The sequence below is a fragment of the Otolemur garnettii genome, unplaced genomic scaffold (genome assembly GCF_000181295.1).
Source record: "Otolemur garnettii isolate 467f Iridium unplaced genomic scaffold, OtoGar3 scaffold00050, whole genome shotgun sequence".
NCBI lineage: Eukaryota > Metazoa > Chordata > Mammalia > Primates > Galagidae > Otolemur > Otolemur garnettii.
This window is the reverse complement of record NW_003852445.1, coordinates 8,682,156-8,700,818: the sequence shown is the minus strand read 5'-3', so window position 1 is coordinate 8,700,818 and position 18,663 is coordinate 8,682,156. Positions and strand designations below refer to the sequence as shown.

At 50.5% G+C, this 18,663-nt stretch overlaps 2 protein-coding genes across 4 annotated transcripts in view; both read right to left on the bottom strand.

The window, feature by feature from the left end:
- The window catches only part of LOC100962881 (jmjC domain-containing protein 7), a 21,351-nt gene extending 15,526 nt beyond the window's left edge, over window positions 1-5,825 (bottom strand). For both annotated transcript variants that reach the window (XM_023514315.1, XM_012806373.2), the window contains exon 1: window positions 5,737-5,825. In XM_023514315.1, the coding sequence (XP_023370083.1) occupies window positions 5,737-5,800 (64 nt within the window). In that variant the 5' untranslated portion in view covers window positions 5,801-5,825. The remainder of the gene's footprint in view (window positions 1-5,736) is intronic.
- Window positions 5,826-5,934: 109 nt separating this feature from the next.
- MAPKBP1 (mitogen-activated protein kinase binding protein 1) overlaps window positions 5,935-18,663 on the bottom strand; it is a 73,757-nt gene continuing 61,028 nt past the window's right edge. For both annotated transcript variants that reach the window (XM_023514313.1, XM_023514314.1), the window contains 19 exons: window positions 17,655-17,746; window positions 17,251-17,376; window positions 16,240-16,310; window positions 15,967-16,088; window positions 15,621-15,696; window positions 15,397-15,508; window positions 15,156-15,219; window positions 14,840-14,974; window positions 14,504-14,640; window positions 14,264-14,319; window positions 12,981-13,217; window positions 12,357-12,523; window positions 11,987-12,135; window positions 11,680-11,880; window positions 11,422-11,506; window positions 10,868-11,151; window positions 10,043-10,639; window positions 9,531-9,616; window positions 5,935-8,196 (listed from right to left, as the gene is read on the bottom strand). In XM_023514313.1, coding sequence (XP_023370081.1) covers window positions 7,969-8,196; window positions 9,531-9,616; window positions 10,043-10,639; window positions 10,868-11,151; window positions 11,422-11,506; window positions 11,680-11,880; window positions 11,987-12,135; window positions 12,357-12,523; window positions 12,981-13,217; window positions 14,264-14,319; window positions 14,504-14,640; window positions 14,840-14,974; window positions 15,156-15,219; window positions 15,397-15,508; window positions 15,621-15,696; window positions 15,967-16,088; window positions 16,240-16,310; window positions 17,251-17,376; window positions 17,655-17,746 — 3,025 coding nt within the window. In that variant the 3' untranslated portion in view covers window positions 5,935-7,968. The remainder of the gene's footprint in view (window positions 8,197-9,530; window positions 9,617-10,042; window positions 10,640-10,867; window positions 11,152-11,421; window positions 11,507-11,679; window positions 11,881-11,986; window positions 12,136-12,356; window positions 12,524-12,980; window positions 13,218-14,263; window positions 14,320-14,503; window positions 14,641-14,839; window positions 14,975-15,155; window positions 15,220-15,396; window positions 15,509-15,620; window positions 15,697-15,966; window positions 16,089-16,239; window positions 16,311-17,250; window positions 17,377-17,654; window positions 17,747-18,663) is intronic.

Genomic DNA, 18,663 nt, shown 5'->3' with positions numbered 1-18,663 from the left:
AAAAAAAAAAAAAAAAAAACTGTAACATGAGGCCAGGAGTGATGGCTCATACCTATAATTCCAGCACTCTGGGAGGCCGAGGCAGGTAGATCACTTGAGCTCAGGAGTTCAAGACCAGCTTGAGCAAGAGTGAGACCCTGTCTCTAAAAAATAGTAGGGCATTGTGGCAGGCACCTATAGTCCCAGCTACGGGAGAAGGTGAGGCAAAAGGATCTCTTGAGCCCAAGAGTTTTAGGTTGCTGTGAGCTATGATGTCACAGCACTGTAGAGCACTCACTACAGCAACTGAGTGAGACTCTGTCTCAAAGTAGACAGATACATAGATAGACATTGTAACCTGCCCCCCAACAATCTGTATACCCCTTTCTTATTTTTCTCCTTAGCATTTATCAACATCTATGTGCTACCTATTTAAATTGTTTATTGTCCTATCTCCCTCACTGGAATATAAGCTCACTCCATGAAGGCAGAGAAGCTTGTCTGATGCATCCCTAGGACCTAGAATACTATCTAGCACATAGGTGCTCAGGAAATATTTGGTTAATGGTTGAATCAAAATCTCCAGCATTCTTGCTGGATTGTTGCTGCAGTGAACTAGTTTCTCTGATTTAATTCTTCTCAAAGCTTCTATTATCCTGGCCCCAGTCATCTTCTGAAAATACAGTCTCATCTTGTCACGCCCTAGTAACAACTTCTTTGATGGCTTATCCTTAACAGAGCACAGGCTGCCTTGGCACCCATGATCAAGACTAATCTACTTTTCCAGTCTAATTTCCTCCTGTCTTCTATCTGTCCCTTCCATACATACTCTATTCAGGAGGTGCCACACTTCGCTCCTGCTGCTCAGACTGGAATGTCTTTCTGCTGGTTTTTATAGGGTTTCTCTTTGTTACTTCTGTTCTTGACATCTAGCTGCCTTGGCCCCTGTTAGTGGATTCTACATTTTTTTTTTTTTTTTTGAGACAGAGTCTCAAGCTGTCGCCCTGGGTGGAGTGCCATGGCATCACAGTTCACTGCGATCTCAAACTCTTGGGCTTAAGCGATTCTCTTGCCTCAGCCTCCCAAGTAGCTGGGACTACAGGCGCTCACCACAACACCCAGCTATTTTTTGGTTGTAGTTGTCTTTGTTGTTTGGCAGGCCTGGGCTGCATTCGAACCCGCCAGGTCCAGTGTATGTGGCTGGCTCCCACTGTTTGAGCTGCAAGCAATAAGCTGGATTCTACATCTTGTTCCAAATGGCTCTGGCACCGGCTTTGACCTGAGGTCATGTTCCTTCTATCACGGAGCCAAGTCACCAGTCATCTTTGCCTTGCAATCAGTTGGAAAGTGAATGTCTTTAATTCAGAAATTGAAAGCGAGGGGGAAAACCCTGGTGGGCCTAGGAAAGAGCTGACACACATACTTGACATCCTGTCTCTAAAAAAATTTATTTTAAATAAAACTTAAAAAGTAGTCACCTGTGGAGAAGGTGATCTGGGGCTTAGTACATCTCCTTGTGCTGAGATTCTGAAAATACCTGGAAACATTTTTTACCCTTTGGATTTTCTGTAATTAAATATTTCCATCTTACTTGCTCACCTGCTCACCATTCCCTTTTGAAAATGGCTTCTTTTCAGGGTGGTGCCTGTGGCTCAGTGAGTAGGGCACTGGCCCCATATACTGAGGGTGGTGGGTTTGAACCCGGCCCCGGCCAAACTCCAACAAAAAATAGGCAGGTGCCTATGGTCCCAGTTACTCAGGAGGCTAAGGCAAGAGAATTGCTTAAGCCCAGGAGTTGGAGATCGCTGTGAGCTGTGATGCCACAGCACTCTACCGAGGGTGATAAAGTGAGACTCTGATTCAAAAAGAAAAAGAAAATAGCTTCTTCTCTCAGGGCTTCAAAATGAGAAAATTTCAAAAGGGATCCAAACAATTCCTTTGACCCAACAATTCTGCTAAGACTTTAACCAACAAAAATATTCATACATATGGCTGGGCACAGTGGCTCACGCCTGTGAATCCTAGCACTCTTGGGAGGCCAAAATGGAAGGAATGCTCGCGCTCCAGAGTTTGAGACCACCCCGAGCAATAGTGACACCCCAGTCTCTACTAAAAATAGAAAAAGTTATTCAGGTGTTGTGGTGGGCACCTGTATTTCCAGACACTTGGGAGGCTGAGGCAGGAAGAATGCTTAAGCCTAAGAGTTTGAGGTTGCTGTGAGGTAGACTAACACCACAGCACTCAGCCTGGAGCAACAGCATGAAACTCTGCCTCCAAAACAAAAATTAATTAATTAATTAAATATATTCACCACTTGTAATCCTAGTACTGTGGGAGGCTGAGGCAGGTGGATTGCTTTGAACTCAGGAGTTCAAGACCAGACTGCACAGGAGTGAGACCCCCATCGCTAAAAGTAGCTGGATGTTGTACTGGGCGCCTCTAGTCCCAGCTACTCTCTCTCTCTTTTTTTTTGTAGAGACAGAGTCTCACTTTATCACCCTTGGTAGAGTGTATCACATAGCTCATAGCAACCTCCAGCTTCTGGCGTTAGGCAATTCTCTTGCCTCAGCCTCCCAAATAGCTGGGACTACTGACACCTGCCACAATGCCTGGCTATTTTTTTGCTGCAGTTCGGCCGAGGCCGGGTTTGAACTCACCACCCTCAGCACCCTACCCACTGAGCCACAGGCGCCAACCCCCCCACCCCCCACACTTGAAAAGGATCTCTTGAGCCCAAGAATTTGAGGCTGCCGTGAGCTATGATAGTACAGCCCTCCGTTGAGGGCAACAAAGTAAGAATCTGTCTTAATGACTAGTTAGGGCACTGGCCACATACACTGCAGCTGGCGGGCCAGCCTAGGCCTGCTAATGATAACTACAACAAAAAAATAGCTGGGCAAAGTGGTGCCTGTGTCTCAAAGGAGTAGGGTGCTGGCCCCATATACCGGAGGTGGTGGGTTCAAGCCCGGCTCCAGCCAAAAACTGCAAAAAAAAAAAAAAAAAAAAAAAACCCAAAACAGAAAAATAGCCAGGCATTGTGGCGGGCGCCTGTAGTCTCAGCTACTTGGGAGACTGAGGCAAGAGAATCGCGTAAACCCAAGAGTTGGAGGTTGCTGTGAGCTGTGACACCATAGCACTCTACCAAGGGCAACATAGTATGACTCTGTCTCAAAAGAAAAAACAATCTGTCTCAAAAAAAAAAAAAACATTCACACATATGTACACAATGTTCCTGCACACTGGCTTTTTCACTGTTCCTGAAACATACCAGACACACTCCCATCTAGGGCTTTTCAGACCCTACTCTTATCTTCTAACCTACTTCTTCTACTACATAATTGACTCATTCAGTGTATTGTCCACCTCCTCACTTAGAATGTAAGTAAGCCCTATGAGAGCAGAGACTTATTTTGTTCAGTGATGTATCCCAAACACACTGAACAGAATTTGATACATAGAAGTGCTTTTTTTTTTTTTTGAGATAGTATCACTTTGTCACCCTTGGTAGAGTGTCATGGCATCATAGCTCACAGCAACCTCAAACTCCTGGGCTTAAGCAATTCTCTTGCCTCAGCCTCCCTAGCAGCTGGGACTACAGGCACCTATCGCAATGCCTGGCTACGAGATGGGGTCTCGCTCTGGCTCAGACTGGTCTGAAACCTGTGAACTCAGGCAATCCACCTGCCTGGGCATTCTAAGAGCTGGGATTACAGGTGTGAGCCACCTCGCTGGGCCCCACATAGAGGTGTTTAATAATTATTTGTTAGGGTGTAGCCCATACTTAGCTCAGTGGGTAGGGTGCCGTCTACATACACGCAGGCTGGCAGGTTCGAAACTAGCCTGGGCCAGCTAAACAACAATGACGACTGCAACAAAAAACAAACAAAAAATAGATGGGCATTGTGGCATGCGGCTGTAGTCCCAGCTACTTGTGAGGCTGAGGCAAGAGAATCACTTAAGCCTAAGAGTTTGAGGTTGCTGTGAGCTGTGATACCACAGCACTCTACCGAGGGCAACATAATGAGACTCTGTCTCAAATAAATAAATAAATAAATACTTGAAAATGAACAAAGTATTTGTTGCAGCATTACTGAAAAGATCAGGTTAAAAATAACTGTCTGACAATAACAGACTAAGTAAATTATAGCGCTAGTATCCAAGTGTGAAAAAGCCTGAGGTAGATGTGTATGTAATGACCTCCAAGATACAGTGCAGAAGTGTGTTTAGGAGGCTACCACCCATATATAAAAAGAGGGGTATAGAGTCACATAAACAGTATCTTTCTGGAAGGATGAACACCAGGGATGTGAGAAAAGCTTATTTATATTACATATGCACCGTATAGTATTATTATTATTTTTTTTTTGGTAGAGACATAGTCTCACTTTATCACCCTCGGTAGAGTGCCATGGCGTCACACAACTCACAGTAACCTCCAACTCCTGGGCTTAGGCAATTCTCTTGCCTCAGCCTCCCAAGTAGCTGGGACTACAGGCACCTGCCACAACACCCGGCTATTTTTTTGTTGCAGTTTGGCCGGGGCTGGGTTTGAACCCTCCACCCTCGGTATATGGGGCCGGCGCCCTACCCACTGAGCCACAGGCACCGCCCCACTGTATATTATTATTACTTTTCTTCCATGGTATATTATTATTATTATTGAGACAGAGACTCACTTTGTGACCCTGTGTAGTACCATGGTGTCACAGCTCACAGGAGCCTCAATCAAGAGATCCTCTTGCCTCAATCTCCTGAGTAGCTGGGACTACAGGTGTCCACCACAGCATCCAGCTATTTTTAGAGACAGGGATCTCACTCCTGCTCAGGCAGGACTGGAACTCCTGACCTCAAGCAATCCACCCACCTGGGCCTCTCAGGGTGCAAGATTACAAACTTAAGCCACTGTCCCCCACCCACCTACTTTTTTTTTTCTGACAGGGTCTTGGCGCTGTTGCAGAATCCAGACTGCAGGGGTATGATCATAGCTCACTGCAAAATCAAACTCCAGGTTCAAGCCATCCTCCCGCCTCAGCCTCCATGATTATAGACAACCACCATGTCTGGTGGCCACGGTATATACCCATTACATACACGTGTGCCTGTGTTGTTGTTCAGTGGCAAGAAATCATTTGAAAACATAAAAAAAGAAAAAGCGGAAGGGAGTGAGGAAGAAAGAAAAAGAATAAAGCAAGAGAAAAGCCAGGGATCATCTGGACAGCCTACAATCTTACAAGAGGGAGGGGATCCAAACACCACCGGTGTGTATTTAATGTTAATAAGAGCTTAGGGGCGGCGCCTGTGGCTCAAAGGAGTAGGGCGCCGGCCCCATATACCCGAGGTGGCGGGTTCAAACCCAGCCCCGGCCAGAAAAAGAGTTTAATACCGGGAAGGCAACAGCAAACAGCTCAGACTGTGGGAAACACAGGACATCACCATGACCACAGTCGAGCAAAAATCTGTACCCTCGTATTAATTTGAAATTAAAAAAAATAATGCCCTGGGTCTTAGGAACGATGTGGCGAGTCATCCCAGGAAGCACACGAGGGTGCGCAAAACAGCAGAGGGCAGCAGAGGACTGACCCACTGGGCTGAGGCACCCGGCTGCGACGGAACAGAGACCTGAGCGGGGCCATCAACCAGTCCTACGCACGAGGCCCCGCGCCCCCAGTGTCAGAAGCACCCAGGGTTCCTCCCGCGTCTGAAGGTCGCCGCGCGGTCCACGCCAGGACGCTGCGGCCTCCGAGGGCACACACTCACCCCTTGCCGCTGCCGGGAATTCTCGTAACTCCCTCCGCACGGCGTCCAAAGCAGCCTCCGCCATGACGCGGCCCCGCCCGGCCCGGGACCCCGCCCCCACGGCCCGCCCGGCCCCGCCCCTAGCGCGATCGCGGTTTGCCGTCTCGGCAGTCTTTAACTTCATCCCAGAGTTAACAAATGATTGTATTTATTGACAAGTTCATATACATCAGTACAAACGGACGTTAAAAACTGCTCCCGCCCCGTGCAGCCGGGGAAGAGGGAAGCGCCACGGCCTGGACAAAGTATAAAAGTTATAAATAAGGGGTTTTCAAAACGGGCTGGTGGGGCAAATCGGGACGGGGGCGGCGGTGGCCTCAGACATGCAGAAAGGGACGGACGGGGGTCGGGTGGGGTGGGACGCTGCCGAGGGAAAATGAGACACCGAGCAGAGAAGGGGCGGCCATCTTCTCACGGACCTTAGCCAGAGGGTAGGTCGTTCCCACGTGGTGAAGGACCTAGCCTAGAGCGACCAGCTGAGCTCTACCAGCGGCAGGGTGTGGCTAGTGTGCGGAGTTGGAGGCGAAAGGCAAACAGATTCACCCCACAGGAAGTGGCAGGCCCGCTAGCGGTCCACCTCCAATTGCCCAGGTTCTTTGGGCCATGCAGGTGGTAAAAGCAGAGTAGGTAAGCCAGGTTCTGAGCTGCTCAAGTGCACTCAGGCTAAAGCAACGGAGCTGGGCATCCTTAAGAAGCCATTTCTTAGGAACCTCCGCCTACAAAGCCAGGAGCATGGGTGACGGGGCTTTTGTGGCCTGAAGCTGTGTTGTCAAGCTACCCTGACTTACCTGGTACAGAGCAGTGCAGCAGGGCCCAGAGACACATTCACCCCAAACCTTCAACTTCCCTGCTACTTGGTACTATCCTACCTGCCTACTGTGTCCTATCTCCTTCCCTTACCCCTAACAACCACCCCTTCTGATTCTAACCCCTTACCTTTGCCACTTACCTGTCCCACCTACCACTATTCCAGTGTCTCTCTTGGACCCTGTACCTCTTCCCCTTAACCTCCAGTATCCAGCACAACTTTGGCTGCCCAGCACTGCCTCTGAGGCAGCTCCTTCTATCCAAACCAGGTGTCCTATGGACCATCTCATTATCACTAGGCTGTGGACACCAAGAATCCAGAATTTGGATTTGGTGCTCCATATAAGCAAGGATGAAGCTGGGGCAGGACCTGAGAGGAAACCAGGCACATATCAGGGAGCCAAGTACTCTAGCAATGAACAGTCAAGTGTGTGTGTGTGCTGTATGAGTTCCTCTGTGGCCAGTGTCCTCAGAATGTGGGCTGCTGCCCTGTAAACCATGAGGGAAATTCCAACAGAGACTGCGCCTCACTCAGGATTCAGGGAGGTGGCCTCTGCACTCTAGCAGCCTGCTGAGGTCCAGGGTTGGAGGACATGGGATGGTAAGGGACTGAGGAAAGGAGGCCAGAGCTTCATGTCTGCCCAGCAGAGGGCTTTACTGTCCCGCAGCAATGTCCCATGGCTGGCTCCACAAGTTCTAGACAGAAGAGAAAGGGGAGGCACAGGAATAGAGAAAATGCTAGGGCCCTCTTGGAGGGAGAATGGGAGTGGAATGTGGGGGCTCAGGTCCTAAAGTCAACTCAAGTCTCTCAATGGCTGGGGGTCCTCTGGAGGACCAGACAACTCTACCTTTCTGACCTGTCAGGAATTAGTGAAAACAATCCCTGCTCTGGCAGCCAGAGGAGTGCAGCTGGTGTGGGAGGGAAGTGGAGACAGAGGTGAAGGCTATAGTTCGCTGAAGGGCACTAAATACCACATCACCTCTCACCTCTACCCCATAGAGTACCCTGTGTAAGCTCCACCCCAGGGAGCTGATCCCTGCAGTAATTTCAAATGGCTTCTAAGAAGAGAGGGCCAGCCCTTCCCAGTTCCCCGCAGATGGGGCAGGCTGCCCTCCTACCCCTCACAGCACCAAGATGATGAAGACCCAAGACCTGTCCCTGCCACTGGAGGGGCTGTGGAGGCAGGAGTTCCAAGGAAGTGAGGCAACAGTCAGGGAAATAAATTAATAAATACAGGAGCCCCATGAGGAGCAGCTGGGAAACGGCTTCTCCTCTGAGCACTGATCCCTGCTTTCCACTCCAAGTGTCCTCGAGGTTTTGGTGAGTGGAGGAGGGACTACAGTTTGGAATGCGGGGAACATTCACTTGGGATAGGCTTCTGGAATTCAGAGTCTGCGTTCCATGCGCCGCTCCACGGCTTGAAGCAACAGCTCTGAGTATTGCTCTAGCAGGGCCTGTGTTTGCTCAGCTCCCACAGACCCAGGGCTCCCGCCTGGGCTGGATAGCACTGCACCAGCCAGGGCCTCTAGCTCTTGCTTTACTGAAGAGAAGGTGTCTCTGAGGAGCTGAGTGATCCGACTTTGTTCCACTGAAGGTGTCTTGTAGCTGGCCACCTGCAACAGGACCCCAGGAAGTGAGTTGGAGGTATAGTAGAGGGGCCCCACCTGGATCTAGCCTGCTGCAGAAGGGACTGGCTAGGAGATCCTCACTCTAAGATCAGGAAGTATGACCAGGGGGTATGGGAGGTAGGCAGACTCTGGGAGTGACCTCAAAGGAGGATCCCATCAGATTATGGACCGTATCCAACCTTTTTTTCTTTTTTTTTTTTTTCTTGAGACAGAGTCTCACTATGTCACCCTTAGTAGAGTGCCATGATGTCACAGTTCACAGCAACCTCAAACTCTTAGGCTTAAGCGATCCTCTTGCCTCAGCCTCCCAAGTAGCTGGGACTATAGGCACCTGCCACAATGCCCGGCTACTTTTTGGTTGCAGTTGTCATTGTTGTTTAGCAGGCCGGGCAGGCTCAAACCTGCTAACCTCAGTGAATGTGGCCAGTGCACTACTCACTGAGCTATGGGCACTGAGCCCCAACCTTTTTTACTTTTCTGCCATTCCCTTGGGCCACATATTAAATACACAAGCACTAACAAAAAGCTTATGAGCAAAAGAAAAGGTCCATGCATAATTTTTGTGATATCTAATGCTCAGCTAAGTAAAAAAGTCCTCAAATAATCTGCATATGGCCCACGGGCCACAGGTTGGACACCCTTGATAGCAACTCCTTATTGCTCATGCACACTCTTTTTTTTTTTTTGACACAGTCTCATTTTGTTGCCCTCGGTAGAGTGCCATGGCGTCACAGCTCAAAGCAACTTCCAGCTCTTGGGCTTAGGAGATTCTCTTGCCTCAGACTCCCAAGTAGCTGGGACTAACAGGTGCCTGCCACAACGCCCAGCTATTTTTTTGTTGCAGTCTTGCCAGGGCTGGGTTCAAACCCGCCACCCTCAGTATATGGGGCCAGCGCCCTACTCACTGAGCCACAGGTGCCACCCAACACTCTACTTTTTTTCAAAGCTTAGGCCCTACTGGACCGTCCCTAGGTCTAACCTAAGATGGCCAAATGATTTTTGGATATGAAAAAGGATACAATTAACAATTAGGTTGGGACAACAGGCACCAACTGGGATTGTCCTGAGCAAACTAGGACATATAGCCTATCTATACCCCATCTTCCTGAGGGAAGTCTCCAGCTCTTAACCAGAAATGACCAAAAGTGCCTGGTTCAAGAGGCTGGCCTGGCCTCACCTGCTCCCTCAAATACTATGCCCAGGATTTCACCCTGTCAATGGAAGAGCCTTGATCATTAGTGCTCTGCAACTCAGCTATATGAAGCCCCTAGCACTACTGACATATTCCATCTTCTGGTCAGTAGCTGCCCAACACTCACCAAGTGGTAGAGCCTTACAGCCTGGCGCACACTGCTGCGGAGCTCTGCCACAAGTTGTTCACACTGCTCCAGGTTCACTGCCAGTTCTGAAAGGGATAGATATGGCTCAGTGTGACTCAACCAGCTGGACTTTCAGGTCTTCCCACCCATGAGCACTCAGAGCAGGAAAAGCCTAGCCCTCAGCAACTGGACTCCTGACTTACCCCTCATCCCTTCCTCTTGCCTCCTTCCCTTCCAACACCCTCCCTAACACCACACAGACAGGTCCAAAGGAGAGGGCCAGTCCCAGGGTCCAGAAGGCACTTAATGGGTAAGCGGGTCATAAGGAAATCATGAAGGTTGGCAGGAGTGTCTCACCATCAGGGGTGTGACTTATGGACCCAGACAGGAGCAGACAGGACGAAAAACGCCAGAGGCCGGACACATAGAAATGGGATGGAGCCAGAGAGTGGCCAACAGAGACAAGAGAGAAAAGATGGGGCAGGAAGTGAAAGCTAGGAAGCTGTGCACACCTGAGTTCTGGCTCAGGACTGCCCCTGGAGTGGTGCATTCCATGGGGTTGGGAGTCTTCTCAGGGGGTGGGGGCTGCAAGTTCTCAGGGCCTCGGAGGAGGCTGCTGATTGGCAGGTGCTGGGCACAGGGGCTGTTGGGCCCAGGAAGAGCCTGGCACTCTGACCTAGGCCTGGAAGTGGTACCCTCGCCCAAATATAGCTGTCTCTCAGATGTACTGTGGGTCTTTCTTAGGCCTACTGGGAAGCCAGGCTGCTCTGCCTCACCAAGGGGCCGGCCCTTTGTTACAGGTGAGAATGTAGCCAGGGTAGGACGGTCAGGCAATGGTTTGGGGATGTCCAGAATCAGGTGAGCCCGGCTGGGCAGGGCCAGCTTGCCAAGTGGTGAGACTCGGATGGGGGCAGGAGGTTGAGGTTCAGCAACCAGGCCTAGGTTCTCTCCAATGGAAATACTGCGGGATATCTTGGCCATGGAACTGGTAGTGGGGTTCTGGTAGGAGTGGGGCTGAGATGAACGGCCATCAGCCTGGGGCAGGGTGCCCAGACCATCCTGAGCCTCCATCTCCTGTGAGAGCAATGGACCTGGTAAAGGGGCCACATCTGCATAAGAGACAAGATACATTTGCAGGTCACATGGTGAGGAAGGCATCCCAGGTACTAAAACCCAATCCCTAGGAGTTGCTATTCCCTCCCTCCAACATGCCCACTAAGGGACACCTAGTAGCAAGCATAGTGACATATCAAGGCTGCATCAGGCCCTCCTTTCTCCAGCATGCACACATGTTCCATACCCTCACACCCAGGAACTCAACCCACCAGGCTTCTCACCCTGTGGCTCCAGACTGTGCACAGACTGAGCTTTCTGGAGTCCAGCTAAGGGGCTGGCTGTGGCCACTTTCTTGGGAGCACAGCTTCTGTCAGGGTTTAGACGGCGTCGAGGCAATAGCACAGGGGCTGCCTTCTGAGGGCTGGAGCTGCCAGAGGAGGGTTCTGCCTCTGGGGGTGCTCCTGGGGGACTGGCACCATTGCCTCTCAGTTGCTCACCACATGCCTGTGGCACCTGGACTGGTCTTGACATCAATGCTAGGCTTGAAGAGGATGGGGATGGTTCCCTACAGGGAAGAAATGTGGAAGAAGGCCCAGAGAAGGCTCAATCAGCCCTCCTGCCTAAATGGTAAAAAGCTCCACCAGAGAAGAATTACGAGAGAACAGGCACAAAGCCAGACAACTGGGGCAAAGCCAGTTGTCCCCAAACCAGGAGTGCAAAATATCCTTGGGTAAGAAAAGATAGAACTTCAGGGGGGGAGGGCTGTGTGCTGCCCCAGGTAGGAGCACTGGGAGGTCAGGAGAGCCAGAGCTGCTCTGGGGAGAGGTCTCTGTACCTGAGTGGGGGAGTCTGTACTTGCAACAGGAATCGTGCAGAAATACTCTGAGATTCTGTCCTCTCTGGTACCCGGACTGGGCCCCCTGCCAAGGTCAGAAGTTATGAATTGAGGTAGATATCAAGCCCTTGCCACAGATTCTGACTCCCTAAGAAGGAAACCCCCAGGCATTTCCTGCCCTTGGATCATTCCTCTCAGGTAGACAAAGAGGCAAACAGGGAAGGTTGCATTGACCAAATGCTGGCCCTCTGACCACACCTGGAGCAGCTCCATTGGCCAGAGTCTCAAAGTGCTGTTTTAGAAACTGCTCCTGATCCGGAGTATGGGGGCTGCCTTCCTGAAGCCCATAGGGGCCAGTGCCTCCCTCCTCTTCTTCTTCCTCTTCTTCATCACCCTCAGCCGGCTCTTCGAGGTCTGAGGAGATGCCATCCACACTCAAGGGCTCTGTGCTCTCAGAGTCTGGATGTGAGGGCAGGGAAAGAGGCATCATGCTGCACTCATCTGTCCCCTGAGTCTCCACCCCCACCTCAGTGTACTGACCCCTCTCTTGGGTCTATAGCCTCACCTTCATTGGGGTGCTCAGGACTGGAAAGACAGCTGCTGCTGTAATCCACAGAGCAGGCACTGTCAGGGCTGTGCTTTTCGGAGGCCCTGCTGCTGGCTGAGTACGCTCTTCCCAGGGTTCCTCGGGCTGGAGCCTGTACCTGGAACTCACTGCCAAGAAGGCCAGCAGAGGAAAGACAGGCAGTGAGCAGAGAGGTGAGCAGCAACCCCACTGGACTCCTGCCTATGAGCTGGACTCAGGATGAGGCAGCAGTGAGGTGTCAGGTGAGCCCTGAGTAGCCTAGTAACCAATCCTCCCAACTACAACACAGAGGGAAGGGAAAACTGGGGGCTGCCTAGCCCCATGAGTCTGGCTAGGGCAGGACCCTTGCCTGGTATCCATGGTGGGGCTGTCATTTGGCTCTGGGTAGACAATACCATCTTCAATGGGTGCAGGTTCCAGATCTTGGGCAAAGATCCCTTCCTCTTGTGACAACAACTGGATAATGTGGGGGCAGGAACAGGGTTGGGAAGTTTGAGGCCGAGGGGGCATTCCATCCTGGGAATACACAAACGAGTATTACTAGGGCTACTGATATGAGAAGTAGGCCTTGGAGAAGAGGTGGAGGTAGGCAAGGATTTAGTGTGCACCAATTCTGGGGAAAGCTGAAGAAGCCAGCTCAGAGGCCAGATACCAAGAAGCCAGGCTGGATCCAACTGATGACGTAAGCTTCTAGAAGAACTACGTAAGTATTCTTGGCTGCCAACCTCCAGCTAACCTTAATACCAAGAATCCTCCAAGAAACCCAGCCTAGGGCAAAGGCTACCCAACTCACTTCTACCCCTTAACACCATAGCACGCAGCTTAGCACATCCTAACCTTATAGTTCAGGTTATCCACATGCTACAGGGGCAGAGCAAGCATAGCTGGATCAGTATTCAAGCCTCAAATGTTGGCACAAGGCAGGCTAAAGCTCCTTGGAGCTCTCTAGAGAGCTGGGAGAAAGCTGGCTCACCTGGCTAGCATGTGAAGTCTCAGGGGCCTGGTGACCATGTTTCCTAGCACCAGATGGGGTCATGGTCAATGAGTCCTGGCTGGTCCCCCGTGGGCTTGGAGCCAGAGTCTCCAGCTGCCGCAGATCCAGCATGGAACGAACACTTAGCTCCACGCCTGGCTGAACCCAGCGCCCCCTTCTTCTGGGTCCTGGGTTGGCAGCAGGAGCTTGGTCCAGGAACTCCATTGTCTCCTGTGCCTGGTAAAGCGGGGAAGGGAGAAGGTAACAATAACAATCATGTAATATTATCACCAAACACTCATATATCCCTTACTGTGTGCCAAGTACTTTACATGTATTCATTTCATCCCCACAACAACATTTTGAAGTAGATACTACTTTTATCCCTATTTTTATAGATGAAGAAATTGAAGCACATAGAGCTTGAGTAACTAGTCCAAGTCCCACAGGGGGTAAGTGGCTTGTTAGTCTGGCTCTAGAGTTCGTACTTTTACCTGTACTCACCATTCTCTCCTAAAGAACCCTCTAGTCTTAGCCTTTACCTAGTGTCATGGACACCTCAGAGCCAGGAGTCTCTCAAAGTCCCCTATTCTGAGGACAGCCCCAACAGGGCCCCAAAGTCCCTTCATAGCACCAAAGACAAACCTATAACTGGGGTTTGAGACCCCTTGACTGGTCAGAATATACCAGGGATACCACCCCCCATCACTGTGAAACTGTCACCAATGATGGAATGCGCTGATGCTTGAAAGCTCATCACAGGACAGTGAGGGCTGGGATGCTCTGATGCTTGCTCTGAAAGCCTTTCCCTTCTGGTCACCCTGAAATAGTCACTTAGTTATTAGTCTTCTGAGCTTACCTCCTAAAAGTGCTCTATCTCTAGAGTTCTGCTCTTTGGACTGTTGATTATTCTGCAATTTAATACTAACCTTTGGATCAGTCCTTTCTCTGTTCCCCACCTCAAGCTATTTTTTGATGATATCTCCTCCCAAGCTCCAGGCAACTGGTCAAGTACAGCACTTCCCCTAGTAATGACTAACCCTTGTGGACCTATCCACCTCATCTGGTCCACAGGAAGGAAACACCTGGGCTTTCTTCTTCCCTAACCAGGAACCAGCCCAGCTGCTTGAATTCCCCCCCACAAAGCCTTCCTTGAACACAAGAGGGGAGCATATAGGCAGACTCCATGCTCCAATCCCTTACTAGGCCCCGAAAGTCCTGCTTTCACCTCTCTTCACCTCTTGTAACCTTGGAAGGATACCATTTTAATAATGGCAACTCACCCGACTCATCTCCCAATGGGACAGGCTTCGGGGCAGGGCTGGATTGGGGACCAAGGCTAGACAGAAACAGGCAGTCAGAAGGAATGTCTCCTGACTACCCACTATGAATCCCTGGACCCACATTAGCTCACACCCTGTGTCGCTACTATGATATCCCAGTTTCCTCAGCTCATCCCATAGTTCCAGAAACGTCATATCTAGCCATTACACCAACTGGCCCCAAACCCAACTACAACAGACCTGGTTCTTTCTTGGTATTCTTGGAAAGGACAGGCAGAGCTGGAAGTTCTTCTTCTTCAGTACCCTCATCTTCTCCCTCCTTGTCACTGTCTGATGAGAGAGCCAGTCCAGGAGATTGCACTAACGGGGCCTGGTGCCTTAATCCAAGACAAAGAAGGTCATGGGGAGAGCAGACTCAATGGGGGAAGAGACCACCATCATGGATCTGTGAAAGCAGTAAGGACTTGGGAGATAGAGGGTTGCTGAACGGCAAGTCCAGAGCACAGAGGAGGAGCAGTGAGATCACTGCAAGCCATCTGGACACTCACTCATCACTTGCCCATGTTCTGTTCTTACCGGTTAGATCCAGAAGGCTTTTGGGGAGAAGATAGTCCTTGTGGTTTGCCTCCTCGCTGACGCTGTCGGAGCTCAGCCAGACGCTGCCTCATGCTGATGGTCATCTCAGAGCTCAGGCGCCATACAAATATGCAGCTGGGGTAGAGTCACAAGAGTTAAGTTAGGGAGGAAGGGTAGGACTCCGGAGGTGGCAGCACCATCAGTTCTCCACAGCCTCACTTCCCAGAGATATTACTGAGATGAGGAAATGGGAAGGGTAGCGTGTTTGTGGCACAGAGGAAGAATCTGTTTCTCGAGGAAGCTGGCTTCTGCTCACCTGTCTCCTGACACAGAGATGAGATGTTTGCAGTCATTACTAAATTTCATGCCAGTGACAATCTCTGTGAAGAACAAAGAATATGGTCTATGAACAACCCTGAATTCCCAATCAAGGTCCTGTCGGTCCCATCAGCAGTGGGGCTAAGGGTTAGCTAGATGGTAGGAGAAGGTAGCTCTACCATCCCACCCAACCAAGAGAAGAAAGAGTAAAGTTCAAGGAGTATTAGGGTTACACTCACCTGAGTGGCCAAACATGGTGGCCACACACTCGCCTGAAGAGAAGTCAAAAATAGAGAGGTTCTTGTCAGAACAGCTGGTGGCAATGTAGATTCCTGAGGGATCTGTCTGCACCTGAGAAGGGGGACACACAGCTAGAGGAATACAGGAAGTGCCAGCCACTCTCCACCTAACACCACTCTGTCCCCCAGCCTCTGGCCCAGTGCCCACCTTATTGGGCCCTTACCTTAATAAGCGTGCCATCCTCACCCTGTGACCCTTTAAACAGCTTCTTCTGCTTCCCACTGCTGATGTTAAATATCCTATAAAGAAACATACTCTCATTCACACAAGAAAGCAGTGAGGATGAAGCACATCTGGGTGCCAGCATTCACTCCTAGCCTGGTCTCTCTGGGAGCTTACTCCTCAACACCAAAGAGGCTACCACCTCTTGGGTAAGGCACAGTCCTCATTCTATAGGCTCAAGGGGGTAAAAAGTCCCGGACAAAAAGATAGATGCGGGATCTCAGCTGAGAAGAGCTGACCCCCAGGGCATTGAAGGAGTGTAGTCAGTCTGAGAAGAGGATGCCCACCGAATATTTCGGTCCTGGCAGCCGATGGCTGTGTACTTCCAGCTGGGCTCCACATCCATGTCATAGAGGGTCGTCTTCCGTACCACGTGGTGTGTCCGTGTAAAATGTACACCATCACCAGACTGCAGAAGTGGAGAACACAGGCAGACCCACAACCATACACCTGACCAGGCCCCAACTTTCACCTCCCTTTACCACTTATAACCTCAGGCAGGGGAATGGTAGAGCCCTACCCCATGCCCTACCCCTTTGAGGAAAGCCCAGAACTCTTACCTTCTGTGCAGTGCGGAAGTAGATGCTCTTGTCTGCTCCACAGCTGATCATGCGGACTTGCCCATCACTGGCTACAGAGAAGGCAGGCCTAGCTATCCCCATTGTTCTCAGCACATGAGGGCAGCCTTTCCTTTGCTTCCTTCCATATATTCTGATTTTTTTTTTTTTTTTTTTAGACAGAGTCTCAAGCTCTTGTCCTGGGTAGAGTGCCATAGTGTCATAGTACAGCAACCTCCAACTCTTGGGCTTGAGCCATTTTCTTGCCTCAGCCTCCCAGATAGCTAGGATTATAGGCACCCGCCACAATGCCCAGCGTTTTTTTTTTTTTTTTTTGGTGTTGCAGTTGTCATTGTTTTTTTTTTTGAGACAGAGCCTATAAGCTGTCCCCCTGAGTAGAGTGCCGTGGCATCACAGCTCACAGCAACCTCCAACCCCTGGGCTCAAGTGAGTCTCCTGCCTCAGCCTCCCAAGTAGCTGGGACCACGGGCGCTCGCCACAACGCCCAGCTATTTTTTGGTTGCAGTCATCATTATTGTTTGGCGGGCCTGGGCTGGATTCAAACCCGCCACCTTAGGTGTATGTGGCTGGTGCCTTAGCCACTTGAGCCATAGGTGCCGAGCCTGTCATTGTTGTTTTAGCAGGCCTGGGCCGGGTTTGAACCTGCCAGCCCCAATGTATGTGGCCAGCGCCCTACTCACAGAGCTACAGGCACTGCCCTCCCTCCTTATTTTCCCCTATTGAGCTATGACAACCAATTAAATCAATGCTTCCCTTTAAATCCAAGTTTTTCTTCTCATCCTCAGCCCAACCTGATTGGCTCAGGGTTCCCTAGACCCTGTGAGTCTACATTCTACCTATCTTCAGCTGGCAGGGCCAGACCTCCTAGCTGCTATCCAACATTCCCACTCCCCCACAATTGGAAGACCCTTCTCATGGAGGTGGGAGGCAGGTGGCAGTGGGGGTTGGGGTGGTGGTAGATGGCAGGATGTGTCTCTGGCGCCCTGCCCTCACCTGCAAACTTGACAGCAGTGATGGAGGATGAGTGCTCATCCAGAGTCTGCTGTAGGCTATATTCCCGCCCAGCATCTAGCACGTGGATCAGCCGGTCCCGGCTTGCTGATGCTAGCAGCTTCAGACCTGGGGTTGGAAGAACTCCATCAGCCCAGAATGCCCTGAACAGGTCCTTATCTGAATCTGACAGAGAGCCCTGAGGGAACTGAGCTCCATATTCCCAAGCCACAAAAGAACCTTGGAGCAAGGATGGAGCTGTCCTCCTCTAAGCTTACAAAGATACCAAAAGATCCAAAGGATAATCAGCCCCACAACTAAGAGCCCAGATAGATGTGACACTGGCAGGATTAAAGACCCCTGCTCCCACCCCAAAAGCTGGGCTAGATTCTGGGCATTCTCCTTACCTGTGTCTGGTTTAGAGTACTCCAGGCACAAAATCTCTGAGTCATGGGCCTCTACCTTCAGCATCTCATTAAGGGACTGCAATTCGTGAACCCTAAAAAAATGAAGAGAGCCGGGAAGAGGTCATTGCCAGGCTACAGGCAGAGGGACTCACATCCTTCCACCCCTGCTTCCCCTTCTCCCCTAATCTTTTTTTTTAATTGAAATTTTAGTCTAAAAGAAAAGTTGCTAAAAGAATATGAAGTTCTGGGTAATGCTTGTAGCTCAAAAGGGTAAGGCGCCAGCCCCACATGCTGGAGGAGGTGGGTTCAAACCCAGCCCCGCCAAAATAAGAAAAAAGAATATGGAGTTCCCATATTTCTCTTACTCAGCTTTCTCTAATATTAACATCTTACATAACAATGGTACCTTTACTAAAGCTAAGTCATTTACATTTGTACAATAATATTAAAGATTTGTTCAAATTTCAGGGCCAGGTGTGGTGGCTCACTCCTGTAATCCCAGCACTTGGGAAGCCAAGGCAGGTGGATCACCTGAGCCCACAGGTTTGAGACCAGCCTGAGCAAGAGTGAGAACTTGTCTATAAAAATAGCCGGGTGTGGCTCGGCGCCTGTGGCTCAAGTGGCTAGGGCGCCAGCCACATACACCTAAGGTGGCGGGTTCGAATCCATCCCGGACCCGCCAAATAACGATGGCTGCAACTGTTGTGGTGGGCGCCTGTGGTCCCAGCTACTTGGGAGCCTGAGGCAGGAGACTCGCTTGAGCCCAGGAGTTGGAGGTTGCTGTGAGCTGTGAACCCATAGCACTCTACCCAGGGGGATAGCTTGAGGCTCTGTCTCAAAAAAAAAAAAATAGCCGGGTGTTATAGCAGGTGCCTATATTCCCAGCTACTTGAGAGGCTGAGGTAAGAGAATCACTTGAGCCCAAGAATTTGAGGTTGCTGTGAACTGTGATGTTATGGTACTGAGGGCAACAAAGTGAGACGCTGTCTCAAAAAAAAAAAAAAAAAAA